The 20,030-nt window shown below is 49.3% G+C and overlaps 1 protein-coding gene and 1 pseudogene across 1 annotated transcript; both read left to right on the top strand.

The window, feature by feature from the left end:
- Positions 1–2,047: 2,047 nt before the first annotated feature.
- LOC117860392 (uncharacterized) lies at positions 2,048–3,527 on the top strand (annotated as a pseudogene).
- Positions 3,528–14,917: 11,390 nt separating this feature from the next.
- Positions 14,918–16,444, top strand: LOC117861828 (salt tolerance receptor-like cytoplasmic kinase 1). The gene has a single exon (XM_034745360.2). The coding sequence runs from the start codon at positions 15,036–15,038 to the stop codon at positions 16,179–16,181; it is 1,146 nt and encodes a 381-aa protein (XP_034601251.1). The 5' UTR covers positions 14,918–15,035; the 3' UTR covers positions 16,182–16,444.
- Positions 16,445–20,030: the final 3,586 nt, after the last annotated feature.

Raw genomic sequence — 20,030 nt, 5'->3', positions numbered from 1 at the left:
CCAAACATCCGATGTGACAGGTGCTAAACTTTAGTGGGGTGTATCCAAACACCCCCTTCATCTCTTGCCTTTTTTGAGAAGGGCGCAGGGAGGATGAAGGTGCCAACTCCCGAGCGTCTCTTTCGAGTTTGGGCCGTTGCGTGAAAACTGCACATGTGCACGAGACAACAAGTAGCCGGTCCCAACCCACCTAGTTTCTATACATGCCATATCATATAGACATTAGATATAAAATTATGTTGGCAATAAATGGTTTCTTCAAAATAAAGTATCAACCAATCTCCTCGCTTCTCTCTTCTTTCCTCTCCAATCATCATTTCCCATTTCTTAGATTCTGTGTAGACATGGTTTCTCGCATGAGAAACCATTTCCTTCTCTCATTTCATTAACTCTCATGCCACATCACTTACATGGCATGCTATTTAATATTATAGAAACTATCCTAATCACCGGGTTGGGACTGCCCTCGTTACAAAACTACAATGGATCCATCCAATCCTGCACTCACATTAAATTTGCTACCACTAGCGTTGGGTTGACCTGAGGTCAATGACCAAAGCATATGTTAGAGGTCGAACGAGGGAAAGAGATAATAATCAGATAATGCCATGGTACGTCACCAATTCTATCGCTCTTCGACTAAAAATTGTTTAGGTGCCAAATGAGGGAGTGTGTACGGCTCAGTTGCTGAATAAGTTTTGCTTTATCATAGGACGGTTGGGGGCTTGAAAATGGTCACAATACGAAAAACGAAAAAGGTTAGGCCGCCGTATTTGCGAAATGAAGAAGGAACACATACAGGTTGCGAGATCAGTAGAAGCCGGAAAAGGTATCATAAACACAAGAATGATGTCAAACGGTATGGGAATTTCATGATAACCCCTAATCCAACCTCGTCGTGCTACTTCTCAGTGATCTGTAACTTTTCTTTCGAATCCAACCATACACAAATTCAACCAAACTGGTAAATGCCAAAGATAAATTGAACTTTGCCTTCTTCGTATATACATGCACAACACATGGATTTTTTGAAAAGCATCAATTACATAGGCGGGCATAGTAGGAGGGATCCAGGGTTATGGTACTACCGCCGATGCATGTAACTAACCGTCAGTTATAGTGACCCGGCTATTGAACGTATGGATAACATCCTCTACCTATGGAATTGCTCCATAAAGCAGTAAAAAAGCCTTCCACTGGGACTGCCTCGTTGATATTGAAGCGTCGTCAAGCTGCGGTGCTCTAGTGCAAGATTATGCTCCATCTGATTTCAAATCTATAGCATTGTACGGCAATTTTTTTTAAAAAATATTATAGAGCAAGCTAATACCTCCGTCTTAAAATATATGGCGTTTTGACAAGCTAAGCTTTGCTTGTCCTAGACCGGTAAAAATGAAGAGGAGTGGTATATCGCAGGAGGATTAAAAGAAGAGTCTGCAAAAAACAAAGGTGCATCTAGAAAGCCACTCACAGATCCATCGAAACACATTTGGCACACATTGGCTTTTGGCCATTGACTCGAGGTCAACTTGATGATGAGACTAGTGTAAGCAAATTCACTGTGTGGACAAAATTGAAGGGACCCATCAGGCCAGCTGTCCTGTCTCCTGCACATGTGCGGTTCACGCAACCGACGAAGCTCGAAGGCGAACTGGAGTTCCTTCACAAAGCCAAAAGATGAAAGCGGCAGACCCTGCTTCCCTAGTGCTTGACTGACTTGTGAACTTAGAGCCTGCTCCCGTGTCCTTTTTAGATTTGCTGTGAGTTAAACTATTTTAAATTTGATCAAATTTATAATAAAAAGTATCAACATTTATAACACTAGGTAGGTATGCTATGAAGATATATTTCATAATGAATCTAATGAAACTTGCTAGACATCAAAAGTATTGATATATTTTTATATAACTTAGTCATACATAAGATGGTTTGATTTAGGACAGAACTAAAGTAGCACTCTTTGCAGGACGGAGGCTTTTCGAATCTATCAATAAGAGTACCTAACTTTCCAAGGGCCTTTTCAAATTTCAAGTGGAAAGATTATGCACGCGCCTTTCATGTTGCTGCACATCCTGTCTATATTCATCAAACCACCAACAAATTTCTAGTGCCTTTTCTCAGCAGGGCTGCAGAGCAGACTGAAGCAAGAAGGGCAATTGGTGACCTGACTGACCGTCCCTGCCTGCCTACTCATCACACCCATGGGTGATCCCCATGCCGTAGACATCGAGTCCCTGGCCCGGCAGCTGAGGGAGGAGCTGGCCGCAGCGGAAGCGCCGCCGGCGCAGCTCGCCAGCGGCTGCCCCATCATCATCGCTCAGGTCGGCGAGCTCACCCGCAACCGCAACGTCGACCCGGCACGTCTCCATCGGCCCCTACCACCGCATCAACAACCCGCACCTCGCCAGGGACGACGAGAAGCTCCGGAGCCTCGGCGCCCTCCTGTCCGCGGCGAGTGCCGGCATGACGCTGGAAGTCTATCGCGACGAGCTCGCCCGCCTCGAGGGCCAGGCTAGGAGCTGCTACGCCCACACGTTCGAGCAGATTGTCAGCGCGGAGTTCGTGCGCATGCTGCTGCTCGATGCCTGCTACGTGCTCGTCCGGTTCGGCTGCGTCGCCAGACGCCGCAGAAACGGCGGTGGCGAAGCGCCGTCAGTGGGCGGCGACATGATGGAGGCCGTCGCGGTGGTGCGCGACGCCCTGTATCTCGCGGAGAACCAGATACCGTTCTTCGTCGTCGACAAGGTCCACCGGCTCACCTTTCCGGACGCCGGCGTTCCCGCGGCGGAGGCTATCACGGGGTACGTCCGGGAGCTCCTGCGCGGGCAGGAGTACTCGGTGGCCACGCCGGCGGTAGCGTCGCCGCCGGGGACATGCAACCTTCTGCACCTGACGCCTACCGCACTCTCGCCACGCACCACCGGCAGCAGAGCCACCGGCGCCAAGCGTCCGTTCGGCCGGTGGCGCACGGCGACGGAGTACCACTGCGCTGGCGTGGGATTCCGGATCCGGCCCCTTGGCGCTTGGCGGCAAAGGCGGCGCCCGCTCGATCCTCGACGTGAAGCTTGACGTGGCGGCTGCTGCGCAACCTGATAGCGCTGGAGCAGAGCAACCCGGAGGCGGCGGGGAGCCACGTCACGGCGTACTGCGTCCTCGTGTCGCAGCTGGCGTGCACGCCGCGGGACGTCGAGGTCCTGTCCAGGCGCGGGGTCATCGTGCACGGCCTGGGAAGCCACGGCGAGGTCGCCGAGCTCTTCGCCGGCCTCTGCAATGGCGTCGCCTTCGGGGCCGACGACCCCTGCGGCAACTACCTGCACGCGACGTGGCAGGCGATGGAGGGGCGGTTCCGGAGCCGGCCGCGGCGGTGGGCGGCGTGGCTGATGCTCAGGTACTTCACCAACCCGTGGCTCGCCGTCGGGCTGCTGTGTACCGTGGTGCAGGCGGTGTACTCTGTTTTGAGCTACACGCAAGGGGCCACGTAGGAATTCAGAGCCAGATACTGTGCGGCTGGATCTGCGAAAAGTCAATGCATGTGTGCTGTTACATCCTGCATTTTGGTCTGTTTAGCAGAAACAAATGGTCATACGGTAAATAAAGCACGCATATCAAGATTCAAACTTTGCAATCTTTGACCAATAATTTGATTATTAATTTTTTATTTGTTATAATGTAAACTTTATAGGTTGGATTCATAATTAAATACTCTACAATGATTATAAGTTTATAACTATAAATAATATAATATAAGATAGATGAATGGTCAAAGTGTTATTTGAAAACCGTGTCAGATTATGCCATGCCTTATAAACATAGACGGAGGGAGTGTTGATCAATATAATCAATTAATAACGCAAAAGCTAAGGTCTTTATCCCTATGCAGCACCTAATTTCTTTCTGGTTATGGCTACAGTGTCCCCAATTTGCACACGATTTTTCGACGATAGCTGTGGTAAGGGCGAGATTTTCAGAAGAAGAAGAGGTAGGTCAGCTAGAGGTAGAAGAAATACAGGAATCATCATTGGATGCTTGAAAAATTGAGTGACGGTGGCCCACGCCTAATCTACCTATAAACAACAACTAGACAGTTCAGTGGTGCATAAGATAGCAAACGGCACATATTCTGGGATTTCGTAGATAGTTTAAAAATCAAAATGGTAAATTTAAAAAATTGTAAAGTTTTAGTCGATTTTTATAATTTGGATACCGCATAATAATAGTATCCGAGTAGTGCCCATCCACTTTCTCTTACTTCGCTACCCCTCTCACGTCCACCCAAAGCAAGGGGGTGTTTGGATACGAGGTGCTAAACTTTAACAGTGTCACATCGGATGTTCGGATGCTAATTAAATGGTCTAAACATGAACTAATTATAAAACTAATTGCAGAACCCTGTGCTAATTGGTGAGATGAATCTATTAAGCCTAATTAATCCATCATTAGCAAATGGTTACTGTAGCACCACATTGTCAAATCATGAACTAATTAGACTTAATAGATTCATCTCGCAAATTATACTCCATCTGTGCAATTAGTTTTATAATTAGCCTATGTTTAATACTCCTAAGTAGCATCCAAACATCCGATGTGACAGGTGTTAAACTTTAACATGGTGTTCCCAAACACCCCCCAAATCTCCTCAACTTGAAGAAGGGGCTCCGCTGTGACGGCACCAAAACAGTGTAGTTCTTGATGTGAACAGTAGTCCGATCTTCTATTAGGCTGTGGTAAACCAATCCATGGAGAAGATAATGTTGTATGTTGGATCCAAGGGGCATATGCCCCTTCTGCCGCACTGTTCATAGCCCGTCGAGCAGGGTTGCCATATGGCCCTATGGCAGCAGAATGGTGCATTGCTTGCCTGTGCTCCCTTGCCCGTCCAATGACAGTCACTGTGTCAACGAAGCATGTTAAACATTGGCCATTGATCAGACTTCTCAATGGTGCACGTAGCATATAAGCGCCTTTGGTTAGCATGCATGTCGCATAGGGCGCGTACAAGTAGTGCTTCTCTCTTAAATTAGCTAGCATCGAACCTTTTGGAAGTTTGTCACATATTATCTAGCATCGAGCCTCTCTCTCTCTTTTTACAGAGAATTTAGGAGTCCTAAGGTGCCTGACCAAGAAATGGATGTGAGTATGCTGAACAAGATTGTCAATATTCTCCTACGCCCTTTTTTCCCGTCCTAAATGGAAAAAAATATCAAAACTATCAAAATATCATAAATAGTCAGAGCTGGTAGCTATAAAACCGAAAACATAAAAAATAGGACTGACGATGTGACTTTTTAGCAACTGTCCGCTCCGAAATGGGCTTGATCATTGGGCCTTAATTGTACCAACAGCCCGGCCCTTCTAGCTTTCTTTTCCCTTTTCCTCTATTCCAACATTTAATCGTTTTAATCATTTCCCACTTAGAATTTTAATAAAGTAAATGCAAAATTCACGGAATAACTCATATTATCGAACACAAGACATGATCCAAATGCTCGTCACGCCTTCATCATGGATTCACCCGACAACCACGGCAAATAAGGATGCGCTTTGTAAAAGAGATGGCTAGAAAATTTTGACTGTGATACAGAATTACAGATACAAGTAACCATTCCGTTTTGTAGACCAAATAACCATTCCACCACCCATGTGCCTGTTCAGCTATCCAAATCTCGAACCATCCCAGGGCTGCAAATTTGAATTAAATTCTCAAACTCCTTTTCTTGGAATTTAAAATTAAATTCCTAACCTACCCACACCCATCTGGTTGGAAGAGGTTGGATTTTTAAGTTGCCGAACAAGGTTTAAGTGATTAGAAGGTTATAATCCTTTGGTGTCCTGGTTTTAAAGTCAAAAGTATAGCGAAACTCATACTCTCGCTTGTTATTGTGATAAAGAAATAGTTTCTGGCCATCGCGAATGCACACAGCTAAACTCTTTCATCATCCTCAACCTAGAAGCTAAAGACAAAAAAAATAGAAAAATGAGTAATAGAGTATGAAAAAAAACAAAAGTAGAGTGTGTTATTGCTTCTCCATCCATTCTTGACGAATGTATCCTGCCCCCACGTAAGTGTTGCTTTTCCATGCATGTGAAGTTGCTGTGACCAAAACTCCTATGTACAAACCCGAACTCAGGGAAATCATGGAATGAAGTGAACCTAAATTTTTTCTCCATGCGACCCCTCCGCATTGCTCTCAGGCGACGGGAGGGGCGACTCCGCCGCCCACCAAAAACTCCTCACCAGCAGCTCCAGCCGGCCGCTACTGCCACCGCCGGATGGCGCGCGGCAGTGGCGGCCGCGATGGCGCCGAATTCGGTGACCAACCACAGCCCTCTCTTCACCTCCCCCTCACTTTTCCTCTCCATCTTCAAACATGAGCAGCCATTTCTCCGACGAGATGCCATTCGTTTGCCAGCTTTTGAGGCCCCAGCTCGACGTCCCTTCACCAGATCCGACCATCTCCGGCCCGGATCTGCCCCCTCCCTCCGTCTTCCGATCATCCCCGATGGGGGAGCTTGGGGGCCCCTGTCCAGCTCTGGCCCTCAACGGTGGCGGCTGGAGCACGACTCCCCCCTCACCAGATCCGGCCTCCTGCAACCCTGATCCGGTCCCTCTGGTGGGGGAGCTCGGGGCACGGAGCTCACGTCCAGCTACTGCTTCCCCGGAGTAGCAGCGAGTGAGGCGGGGCTGCTGCTGAGGTGGGGCTCTGGTGCCTTCGAGCTTTGTTGCCCAGCGACGATGGCGGCCAACTCGACTATGCTTTGCCAGATGCAGCTTCCTCCAGTCCAAACCTGGTTCCTCTGGTGGGGGAGCTTGGAGCCTTGCTAACTTCCGGCCGTAACCCTGCGGGGGAGCTTGGGGCACGGAGCTCGTGGACCTCCAGCTCTGATTACCCTGATGTCGCAGTGGTCGGGGCTGCTCCAGAGTGGAGGCCCTGTGCCTCTGGGCATCAGAGTCCCGCGGCGACGGTGGCCGAGGGCGACCTGTCCTCGGTCCTCGTGTCCCCTCCGTTGCCGCCGTCGCCAGTTAGGGACTCCACTCGGCGCTCTCAGCATGTGGTTGGCCGTATTCCACAGCGCGTCAACGGCAGCCGGTGGCACAGGGATTGCCAGGAGAAATCCAAGCTTGGCTTTGTGCTGTGCCGACAACAGCGACACCCTCAGGTGCCGTTCTTCCTCCTTGGAGGCGTTGTTTTGAGGCGTCCCTACCCACATGTTTTGGATGCATTTGCGCTGGTGTGGCGGAACCACCTCGGATTAGCTTGATTAATCAGAGTTCGGTCGCCTAACATGCGACACTCCTGATTAACGCGAGCTAACACGAAGCGCCGTCGGACTCCATCCGATTTAACCACTTAAACAGGATCGAGTTCAGCAAACCCACACGAAGGTGAGCGGTTACAGAGAATACAACAAGTCCACAAATTTTGAATCAAGTTTTACTCACTTTTGGTTCCACCATAAAATCCAACATTAGGGTTACAAACAAAGATCACAGAGAAAGCTAGCGGAAGACTTCGTCGGGGTCGGACGTCCGGGCGAGGCCAGCCAGAACATCACTGAGTCCTCTCCTCGCCGTCCGAGGAGGGGTCCCACTCGACCGTCCAGCCTGGCGGAAGCTGGGGCGGCCAAGCGCCAACAAGGGAGGGGTCGGGAACTGCAACTTCACCTGAAAAACAGGAGCCACAACAAGGCTGAGCTACTAAGCTCAACAAGACTTAACCGGGGAGGAGCCAACTACTCTCCCAACTAGACATGCAAGGCTTCTTGGCTGAGGGGTTTGTTTTGCCAAAAGCACTAAGTAACCTATTTTCAAGTTTTAGCTCCGGTTCTAGATTTACTTACCATTCTAGGTTGTGCAACCTATTCTAAGCAACCATCGAGCCAAACAAGTGTGTAGATAGAAACAACAACATTGCCATCATCAGATTCCTCATTTACTTAGGGTGACATAGCGATCAAGTAATCTCAAACTGTGAGAGGCAGACGAATCGATTCGAGTTCTTTAACCATGCATGGTGAACCTAGCCCCACGACATCCACGCACCCAGAGGTCGCTTCCTATGTCGGCCTTCCCCATCAATCCCCTAACCCGTGTCGGGCCCATTTCCTTTGGTGCAAGGTTCCACAGACCCGGCCTCTGCCGTCCTGTGACCACTCATTGCCACCACGTGCGACAACCAGCAGGGGAAACTCCGTTCCAAGAACAATGGGGCGACCGCTCACGTCTAGGTTCAATCCGGTATTAGGCTTCCTCATCCCATACTAAGTATGAGGCTAGTACTTTCAAACACTTGATCACGAACACCACCACTGTCGGGCCTTAGCAAGTTTTCATAGACAGACGGGGCGACCATCCGACCACCAAAGTGTTACCAACCTTGCCCCGTCCACCGTCCTTATAGTTGTAGCAGAGAGTAAACATGCAACTCCTACAACTCGCGAGTGACAGGAGATCACTCGGCTTTTACCGTCTCCTATTAAGCAATGCAGCTACTCGGTCCAACAGCTAGTGTTCAGATCATGGGAATAATTAAGTCATGCATCTAGGGTTTCACACAACTCCTATACGTAAATGCACAAGCATGTTACAGAAGGCATGCGCAAGTCTGGCAAAACACGTAGGATTGTTCATGCAACCGGGGCTTGCCTGCAAACAAAGAGGACGGAAACTGCTCGACTTCGGGGGCGGCTTCGACTTCCGCGGGCAGGAACTCGGCTACAGCTTCTTCTTCGGGCGCCGGGTGCAGCTCGTAGAAGCCGTCAGCGAGATGCAACTCTACATGAATGCAATGCAGGGGGTTACCTTAAACGTTTAAGTCGACAGCAACACTGGCTCTCCTGAGCCCAGAAACTCGCGACAAAGAACAGGAGTTGATGCTGTTTGAGAGAGCTGATGATGATCATTGGTAAGGGTAGGAAGGGAACTAGTGGTCTGATCCTTGAACTAGAGGATGTGATAACTGGGATCCTCAGACGTAGGCGCTGAAGGGTTCCCACGTTTTACACTTACACCCTCGAGTTGAAGAAAAAGATCACAGCCAAGCCCTCGGACAAGGCGGACAAGGGTCGGCAAACAGACAGGGTCGGACGAGACGGAACTGGGGTCGGGCGGATAGGAGGGGTCGGGCGAGGCGGACTTAGGGTCGGCACTCACCTTCTTCCTGAAGGAAAGCTTGGGGTCGGGAAGAGGCAGACTTGGGCGCAGAACTAAAGCTTCGAGCGGGGACTAAGATTGGCGATACTCCGGCGGCGGCGCTGCTTCTTGCGGATCACAGGAGAGCTCTACGCAGCACAAGGGAGCACGCTGCTGGTGACTTGGATGAACTGAGGAGGAACTGGGAGATGAACCTGTCAAGAACTGGGTGGATGGCACTAGAAGCTTGAGCAGGGACTAGAGGAAGCTAAGGGCAACAAAGGCGGAGGGAACTCCGGCGATGGGGGCATTCCTTTTATAGCTGCTGGCGCAGGGGAACGGAAACGTCGCGGAGAGAGAGAAGGGGAGCGGCGCGAAGGCCGGGGAGAAGCAATGGAGTGCTCTGCCGTGGCGGCGATTGAGCAAACCGGGCGGTGCTGCAGAACTCCGGGGGTGACGCCAGCGATCATTGCGCTACTCCGTCAGGGCGGCGTAGGCGCGGGTAGACCGGTGGTTGGGATTTGGCGGAGAGCGGGCGTCGTCGTGCGGGAGAGGTGATAGAAAAGACCGGTTAAACGGCGCTAGGATCGAGGGCGCACAGGTGGGAGAACAAGCGGACGCGGCGCGGGGGAGAGCGCGGAACAACAGATTGTCGGGCGGCTCTGACAGAGCGGGGAAAGGGACTGTCGCGGCCGCGGTCGGGGTTGGCGGTGGGGGAATCGTCGTGTAGCGACGACCGGGCGGCGCAACTGTTGCTGGAAGGGACGGAAAAGACGGGCGACATCGGTCTCCGGGGTCGGGATCTGGTATCGTGATGATGGGCGCGGGAGACGAGGGTCTGCAGAAAGGGGTGCAGAGGGCTTCCGCTGCCATTGGGGAAAAAGGGCGCGGGAACCCACTTGGTCGCTTGCCAGAGACAAAACTGAGCGGTGGCGTCGGAGAAGACGAGCCACGCGGCAGGAAAGCTCTGAGGCGGCCATGCAACTCGAGTGCGGCTGGCGCGGGGGATCTGGAAAAGGATCTCACGGTTTCACCGGGGAAAAGATCGGACGGGTGAGGAAGATCAGCATGATCCGACGGAGGGCTGAACTCGCCACGGTCGGGAAAAAGGAACGAAGCGGTAGGGGTCGGATCTCAGGGGTCGGAACTGGCGGAAGACCAAGCACTTAGGTGCGGTCAACAGAGCAACTAACTGAGGTTAAAGGCTGAGATCAAACTTAACTGGGAAAGATTAGGGGTCGGTCGTTACAGCTGGTCTGGGAGGTTTCAGTCAGAAGAAATCCTAGCCTGGTTCTGCACCAATGCCATCATCGATGACATCCTCAGACGCCATTGTCCTTCTTGGAGGCGATGATGAGAGACCACTCCCCATTGGGGCCATGTGCACCACTTTGGTGAAGGCATCGCTTTGGAGACCCCCTCGTGCCGCCACTCATGACCGCTAATGGTTTTGGTGCTTCTCGTTCTACATCACCCATACACTTCTTTGATCTAGCGGCTAATGGTTGTTGACCTCCATCGTGGTTCCCTAAGTGTCCCCATCTGGCACCTCTACTCGGTCGGCTGTCTCCTTGTTGATGGTGCCATCAAATCTTATGCCGGGTGGTGTTTCCACCTCTATTGCCATTCCCCTCGAGGTTTTCTCCCCTTGTACGGCGTTGGATGGTGGTACGTGGAGCGCGGATGTGCGGTGAATGGTGTTACCATCAGCTTTAAGGGAGATCCTCGTGTCCGATGAATTCTGGTTTGCGCACCTCTTGCCACCTTTAGTCCCCGTTCCATTGGCCTGGCTTCAGATGGAGGGTGACACTGGAACGGCGTAGCTACAAGAGGTGGACTGGAGGTGCAATGGCCACGACACACTTGGCGAGTATGTTGTTCAGTGGTAACTCTAATTGGCGAACGGTGGTTATTCTTTCGGCTTGAATGATAGCTTGTCAATTTGAAGTATCTGTGTGTTTGGGTATTTTGTTTCTCCCTCTTGTACTCCGGTTGTAACCTGTGTTTTATGTTGCTAAAAATCTTGTACCGGTTTTGGCCTAGCCAAGGCCCTTTAATGAAATTCAGGTGGGGATCCCCCCACCCCTGTGACCGTAAAAAAAAATCTGAACTCCGAAGGGAAGGAGCCACACGAGGGGTAATACAAAGTATGCTCATCTAAGTGATCTAATGCTCTATTATTATGATCTTGTTTGGATTCCTTAGTTAAAGTTTAGCTGGTTAAATTTAGCTACTTTGGATCGAAATGGATCCAGCTAAAACGCAGCTGAACTTTAGCCCAAGCTCAAAAACAGTTTTAGCCATTGGCTGGCCAAGAGTCGCTAAAACCAGCTAAAAGCCGGCGAAGTCCAAGATACCGCCGCATTTACTCGCATCACCCCACGCCGCACCCGTTGGTCCGTTCGTCGCGCCGCCGCCCATCCTCACCGCTTCGACAACGACAGCGATGACCCACCACGCTGCAGCTGCATATGCTTCGACACCGACGACACGTCGCTCAGGGACTTTTTCACGCGCCGCTTGCTGCCGCCGCTCACCGACGCCCGCCGTCTCATCCGCCGCCGGCCTCTGCGCCACCCTCTGGTTATGGCTGGTGTCGCTGTCCTTGAGCTTGCAGATGGACGGCGCGGAGCAGCCCAGCTTCTTGCTCCGGTTGCTGCTGTACGGCTGCTGATGGCTGTTTCTGCAGGAGAAGATGCTCTTGAGCGCTAACCTGTAGGATGGGCTCTCCGGCTCCCTGCAGTGGCTGCTCTGCTTTCTCGTCGTCCTGCAGCCACCACTGCCGTCTTTCTCCTCCGGCTTCTTGCTCATCAGTTTCTTCTTCATGGCGGCGCCGGTGGAAGTGCTAGTCTTCTTATTGGCCTCCCTTGCCACTGCCGATCTGCCTGGTTCCACCATTGTGGAGCTACCTAGCTTGCTTGCTTGCTCGACTTTTCTTTATCTGCAACTGCTGGATGAGCTCTTATGCTGGCTACCTCCAGTTAATCTAATTTAATCAGTGGGTTAATAGCAGTTAACAATGGCTAGGAGTTGTGTGAACAATGAATTACTATTTGAAACAATATCAAATATGTGCGTGCATATGTGTTGTTGTAAAAAAAAGGCACCCATCTGCTTGTTTTGGCGTCCCTTGTGTTGGCTATCTGACGCAAAAAGTAGACAGCAGCAAAGGAGCAGTGGCAAGAACTGGGTTGGCGCGCAGAGGAAACAAGAGCGGCATCAGAGCAGCAGCGGTGGGGGAGTTGGCAGTAATATAAAAGAAGGTAGCATGGTTATTTATTTTCGACAACTACCATTTAACTAATGGATCCAAACGATCCCAATTAAAATTTAGCTCACCAAAAGGGTGTTTGGATCCTGGAGTTAAAAGAAGTTTAGTCCATGTCACATCGAATATTCGGAGGCTAATTAGGAGAACTAAATATGAGTTAATTATAAAACTAATTACACAGATGGAAGCTAAACGACGAGACGAGTCTATTAAACCTAATTAGTCTATGATTTGACAATGTGCTCAGCAGCACATTGTCAAATCATGTACTAATTAGCACATTATCAAATCATGGACTAATTAGCTTAATAGACTCGTCTAGCCGTTTACAGCACATTGTCAAATCATGGACTAACTAGGATTAATAGACTCGTCTCGCTGTTTAGCCTCCATTTGTGCAATGGGTTTTGTAAATAGTCTATATTTAATACTTCTAATTAGTATCTAAACATTTGATATGACAGGGACTAAAGTTTAGCTCGGGGATCCAAACACCTTCTAAACTTTAGCTAGATAAAAAAAACTCCAATCTTTAATTAAGCTAAAATTTAGTTGGGTGGATCCAAACAGGCAAGCTATCACGTATCGGTACGACCCTGAAAACTTAGATTTTTTTTATTTTTTTAAAACACATCATGTGGTAACCCGGATGCGTCGTTTCACGCAGCATGTCAACAAGTTCAATTTATTTAAGATCAAATTTAGTCTCAGAAGCGCTTTTCAAGACCACTGTAACCTGCTCTGCAATTTAAAACTCTTAACGATCACGTTAGCTATAACCACTTAGTACCTGTTCAAGTGCTCTTGGATGCATGCAGACAAAAAAGTACAAGCTTCCAATTCCTAACCTCTCTAGCTTGGTTAAGTTTATTCTTAGGGTGATGTAAATTCGGTACCCAAAAGCCTGAGGATTAGTGTTATGTGTTTGGAAATTGGGACTGCTACATATGATACCTCGGAAAAGGATGGTTGGTTCAACGGTGGTGGAGATGGCTGGGCGAGACGACGAGGTGGTGGAGGTCCGGAGGATAGCCAATGGCTCACTATAACAGGATAACTGTTTAATCTATTTTAATGACAATTATTTGGTTAAAAATGTAGGTGCAAGAGAGAGTGAAATACCATGTACCACTATGTAAGATACAATTAAAGAAGATACCATCATAGGAGACGTTAGAACAAAACGCGTCTCCAATAAGTCATAGGAGACGCGTGTTAATAACCCGCGTCTCCTATGAGTCTGCTGAAAACTCTCATAGCTCACCCGCACTCCTATGTACCAACATATGAGACGCATTTTAACAAGCCGCGTCTCCTATGAGTTGGTTAGTCATTAGAGACGCATGTTATTAATACACGTCTTGTTTGTGACGCGGATTTGCCAAAACACGTCTCTTATGAGGGTCACATTGGAGATGCGTTGGAGACGAAAATTTAGGGCTCCTTTGGCAGGGCTCCTCGCGAGGGGCTCCTCGTGCGGAGCCAGAGCCGGAGCCGCGGAGCCACTTTTTTGGACTCCTCCATGCAGGCCTAAAACGGTTCCGGCTCCTCCCAAATGTACCAAAAAATGGCTCCGCGGTCAATGCCGTTTGGTGCGGCTCCGGCTCCTCCGTGCTTCGGTAAGCGCACGGAGCCGGAGCCGGAGCCCTACCAAACTGGCCCTTAGAGATGCGAAAAAATCATGTTTCCTTTGACTCTTAACCCACATCTCCTTTGAAGACGCCTTACGTGGTGTACGATATCATAGTGTACGATAGAAATGGACCATTCATTATTATCGTGAAAGAGTATTTGTGCATTGCCCAAATATGCGTCGTTTCATCATGTTTGTGCACCGAGCATGCATTACAATATTTCAACTTTTTTACTTGAGTGAGAAGATATTATTGTTTATTTCTGGCCACTAACTTTTCCTTGACACGATTTATTTTCGCATTCTGCCGTACATGCACAAACTACAACAACTAGATAATTGCTTATGTTGACTAACGAGGAAGAGGGGTAGCAAAGCTGACGTGCTCTAACCGGTGAGAAAATTTGGAGATAAATTTTTTAAGAAAAAAGAAAGCTGAGCAGTTTCGCTCTCACGTAATAGGTAGCCGCAAAAAAAAAAAAACTCACAAAATCAATATGGTACATTTTTTAATTTTTGAAATACAATCATCAACTTTTATAGGCTAAACATATATACACGAATTAAATCAGTTGCTGACCGAAACTTCACCATTTTCGAATGCTAATACGCGGTGAAAAATGAAACAAAGGGAATATTTACATTCTATATACCTTTTCAGAATACAATAAAAAGCTATTTCAAAACGACCGGACAAGTGACAAAAAGAAACAGTGAAATGTTGTAGCTACAACAAATTTCCAGAGGTGCCGGTGAGCCGAAAATCAGGGAGATGCTCCAACCATGTGAGCTGCTCAACATCGTCGCGACACATCCCACACTGACAGTCCATTCCTTCACGGTAGTGTACGCATCGCAGGTTTGACCTACATCTGCACGCGCACGTACCGTCGCACGTGTGGCCTATCTTGCGTACGTGCTACTTAATCCCATACGTGCCCCCCGAACGCGATCCACTCCGGCCTGGCGCGTGCGCCACGACCGCTCCGGCCGCGAGCGCCATGCACGACGCCGTCGTGGCCGCGGTCCACCACGCCCTCTTCGCCGGCGCCACCGCGGTGCTCCTCGCGCTGGCCGTCGCGCTCTTCCTGCTCTGGCGCAAGCGGCGTGCGGCAGCCGCGAGAGGAGCCGACGCCGACCTTGCCGCGGCCCACTCTGGCTCTGCGGCCGTGGCGACGACGGCGCCTCTCCAGGTGGTCCCGCTCGCTGACGTCGATCGCGCCACCGACGGGTTCCACCCGAGCCGGGTCATCGGGCAGGGGAGGCACTTCGCCGTGTACGCGGCGGCGCCCGGGATCGCCGCCAAGCGCATGCACCCGCACCTCGTCCTCGGGGACCCCGGCGGGCGGCGGTTCCCCGCCGCCGTCCGCTCGCTCGCCGTGCCGCCTCATCCCAACCTCGCGGCAATCGTCGGCCTCTCCGAGGGCCCCGGCGAGCGAGTCCTCCTCGTCGAGCGAGCCCCCGTCGGCGCCGTCGGCCTCGACAGGCTCCTCGGCCGGGACGACGACGCGCGCCACGTCCCCACGACGCTGCCGTGGCGCCAGCGCGCCGCGGTCGCCGCCGGCGCCGCGCGCGGGCTGGCGCACCTGCACGCTCACGGCGTGGTCCACGGCCGCGTGCGGCCGTGCAACGTTCTCGTGAGCTCGTCCGCCGCCGGCGGGAGGCTCGCGGTCAGGCTCACCGACTACGGGCTCGCCGGCTTCCTCGACCGCCGCGACGACGCCCGCGCGGAGGACGACGTGTACATGCTCGGCGCGGTGCTGCTGGAGCTGCTCACCGGGCGGCGCTGGGACGGCGGCCGGCTGGCGGACTGGGCCCTGCCGCGCATACGCGGCGGCGCCAGCGTGGAGGTGCTCGACGTGGCGCGCGCCGGCGCGCCGGCCGACAAGGCGGAGGCGCGGCTGCTGGCGCGGGCGGCCAGGGTGGCGCTGGCGTGCGTGGGCAACGACGGGAGGAGCCGTCCGGGGATGGCGGAGGTGTCGGCCATCCTCAGCGACGTGGAAGCCGCGTACCGGCGCCGCGACGGCGCACCGGCGGGTGAGGACGACGAACCCGACGACGGCGGCGAGGGGCGTCTCAGTGGATGCCTTCTTGGCCCCAGCAGGAGCGTCCACAAGGCGGACATGCTGCTCCGGCCTCCCGTGTGAATGAAAACCCCATAGACGTTGAATTCTCTGGGGAAGTGACCAACTGATTACTACCGGTAACTTGCTAGGGTAGTAGGAAAATGTTCTTGTCTCATGTACAACTTTCAGAAGCTTCTTGTTTTTTTTTTTGTAAAAAGTACAGTTACTGCTTAGATCATGAGTAGAATGTACAGCTGATTCCAAATTGATCCAGTGCTTTTTTCGATGTCGACCCTGTTCGGAACTCAGAATTTCTTCCAACAACTACAAACATTTCCTGCGAATTGTGGTAAAATTCCGCATCATCAAGGACAAGTAACCAACAAACCTCTGATCGTTTTGCGCCATGATTCTTAATTTGGGAGGGAGGGCTGAGGAGACGCCATTGATGATCATGGGAGCTTTCATCCATGTTTAGCACGCCGTTGACTCACTGTTCATCCATCACTGGTGTCCGTTGACGGCAAGCTGAATAGTTCAAGAGTTAGCAGGTGCTTGCCAGAGACTTTGGTGCCTTGTGCCGTGGGCTAGCGCTCGTGTGGAAGCCATGCATTTCTCTGTCAGATTTGGCAGATAGGATTGCCTGCCGTATACTCAATCCCAGCCCGAATAAATGCAATCTCCTGTACTGCCGATCGTTTGCCCTCGTGACCTTTATAACATGGAGATGCAAAGGTTTCAGCAATTACGTTTGGAAGAAATTTTTTTTTTAAGGTGCAGAGCTGCCGATTATATTAAAAAGAAGATGAAACATTTGGAAGAAGGCAATAGCTGAGGAATATTAGAAAATAGTAGTCAAATTTATTGAATTGTGAAACTATGTGAGCCTCTCAGCCACCGGTAGCCACACTAGGAGCTCTATGTCAAATTGGCACTTGTATAGCCGATAAATTTAGATCGAGCCCGCTGATGATATTCAATGAAAAATCACATATCTTTTCATATCATCTCAGGTAGAGATGACCATTATGTGAAAATTGTACTGCACTTGGGAGATATGTGTTTGTCAAACTATTTTTCATTTGAAGTCATGCCTAAAATTTAGCTACAAAAGTTCTCGTTGGTCAAGTGGCTAGGAAGTTCAGATATAATAGTTTAGCAACTTTTTTGGCATCTAAACAACTTTTCAATTGAAAAGGCGCTTAAATATAAAGATGTGGATCTAGAGTTGTGGGCTTGTGGCATCCATTTAGTCTGGTTCAATCTTTTCGATTTCAGCCCACAATTCAGGATCGATCATCCTGGTTTCAACCCAAAAATCAGGATTTCATTGTCCTGACAGTTGGGTCCTGTTTGGGGCTTTAGGGGATGTAGCGTTTTTTTTATAAGGTTATGTAGAATCAGGATTTCATTGTCCTGACAGTTGGGTCCTGTTTGGGGCTTTAGGGGATGTAGCGGTTTTTTTTTATAAGGTCAGGTAGCACAGTAGCAGTTCTGTTTTGGCCTTTGGGTTTGTCAAATTAGGGTACAAATTAGTTTGTCCTAAACGCTATACATTTAAAAGTAAAAAGGTATGGCTAAGTGTAAAGTAATTCTCAAAACCTTAATAAAAACTTATATAGAAAAGAGTATATTACAGTGCATATACTGTACACGTTACCTGATAATATCCTTGCATAATAAACCTTTGGGTAAATGTGTTATGAAGGAAAATGAGTAAAGAAAGGGGTCTTAAGAAAGAAAGCGTCGCGAACTTAAAGCTCAGGTCTTCACTAACTTCCATGTAAATTTTGTACTAGCTCAGGATGAGTTAGCCCAGGATGAGTTAGTACACCCTAGTGACATCATAGATGAATCATTGCAATGTCATGAAAAAAGGTCAGCTCTATTGACTATTGAATGAAACTTATCAAAGTTCACCTAATGACAACTAGTCAAGAAAGCACCAGTGGAAAAAGAACTCCAATGAACACTTAAGATATGCCAAAAAATCGATGATACACCCGACAGTTTCGATGAAAGCAATCCTGACCCTTGATATCAATTGGATTCCATGTGATCTTGTCCTAACCATTCGTATTATATTTGTATTTATATCTTTTATTGGTTGTATGTTTGTATTTATATCTTTTATTGGTTGTATATGAACCGAACAGGACATATGACCAAGAATCTTGGCAGTAGGACAAGACATAAAGCTATAGTGGTACATAGGTGCCACGAGGTACACCTTTTCTATTAACTTTTTAACTCACATCCCCACCCACATATACGGTAATTAGTTTCATGCATTTTAATATTTGAAAATTTGAAAAAGAGTTGTTGCATACGGTGATTTCAAAAATAAAAAAACACATACTTTTACATATAGTCATTTAATAATGATGTGAATGCCTACGTCTCTATTGTGCGATTAAAAAAAAAGAATTGTGATGTACATAGTGGTAGCAGGTTACCCATTCCCCTTGTACACAATTGTACTGGTGTTATTTGCCCTTCAATTAGACAAGTTGTTTATCTATACCCTTAGGCTAGCTCCAGTGTTGCTCAAAATCGATTTGTAGCTCAATAAATCGAACTGAGCACACAATAGCCATCGAACCATGCATGTTAGAAGTAAAATTGCATTCCGCAGACGAGTCAAACCAAGCTGAATAAACAATGAGCTGCCGTGTTATAAGCAGATACCCAGGCTCTTCACAGCAAACCAATAGCTGACACGTAGAGAGAGAAACATTGTTTTATTTTGTTCTATCAACTCTAATTGAGTGGCGGGACCCACATACCAAAGCATGCAATGCGAACGTCAAATTCCCTGACACGCTTTTCGCCTGTTAGAGCAAAATCGATTTGACACTGGAGCTGACCTTACTGTTTAGGCGCACATACCACATTCTCTATCTCCAATCCTGTATAATATTGTATACTTAATGTACACTATTGTATCAAATGCATAACATTGCACACCCTATGTACCGTTGTTTAAATAAGATGCGCACACACCGTGTACCATATTTTTGAAAACACAGATAAAGGAATAACATTCATAGCTGAAAGGAAAAAAATAAAAAATACAAATAAGAGTAGAGAAAAAAAACTACCGAGCCATGCAAACATCGCGTGGATGGCCAGAAGAAAAAAATCCATCTCACTAAAGAAACAATTTTGTGCAAGCTTAAAGGCAGTACAATATTTTTTTCTCCCACCATTGCTGCAATAGGAATCTCATTTACACCGAAGTAGAATAACTCGATCATTAAAAAAATCAGTACTCAATTTTTCCATCAATTCACCATTCAGCAAGCACGAGCAGTACACATGGAAGCTACAAGCACAAAGCAGAGGGAAGGCAGAGCCATTCACACATCACGTATCGGAGCTATTTCTGAACCAAATCAGCATGAACATTTCACAAAAAAATACTAGATAAATGAGAGGCCCAGGAGCTTAAAAAAAACACCCACCCTTATGCACCCACCATCTCCTCGTTGTCCGCTGCCTTGCGAACCGACAGATAGCTCAACGGTGGGGCGCTTCCGTCGTGGACACCACCCGCCCGGCTCGAACCCGGTGCGTAAAAAAAAAACCCTCGCTGGCGCAGCCAAGGTTCGGGATTTTTTCACGGCCGGAAGCCGGTTAAACTTTCTCTTAATGAAAAATCGTGGGGCGGTCTTCCCCCGGCCACGTTTTTTTTTATCTGCTGCCTCGCTCTTTGCTTCTTGAGCTTGTGCAGACGAGGTTATTGGGGTAACTCTCTTGGCCGCTATGTTGCTTAACAAACCTCACCTTGACCGTCAGTGACGTCGAGAACCTGGGAGAACGCGGCCGCCGCGCTGCTCAACGTCGTCGTGGCCTGCGGAGAACAGCCACCATCCCCACAACACTCCCCGTACTTCACGCGCGAGGTCTCGGCCTGGAGCTCCGGCCGTG

Source organism: Setaria viridis, chromosome 6 (assembly GCF_005286985.2).
Source record: "Setaria viridis chromosome 6, Setaria_viridis_v4.0, whole genome shotgun sequence".
Lineage (NCBI taxonomy): Eukaryota > Viridiplantae > Streptophyta > Magnoliopsida > Poales > Poaceae > Setaria > Setaria viridis.
The sequence above is the reverse complement of the archived record's forward strand: the minus strand, read 5'-3'. Positions and strand labels throughout refer to the sequence as shown.

Excerpts from the sequence above, each read along its gene's own strand:
- LOC117861828 (XM_034745360.2), top strand. The coding sequence starts at position 15,036 with ATGCACGACGCCGTCGTGGCCGCGGTCCACCACGCCCTCTTCGCCGGC.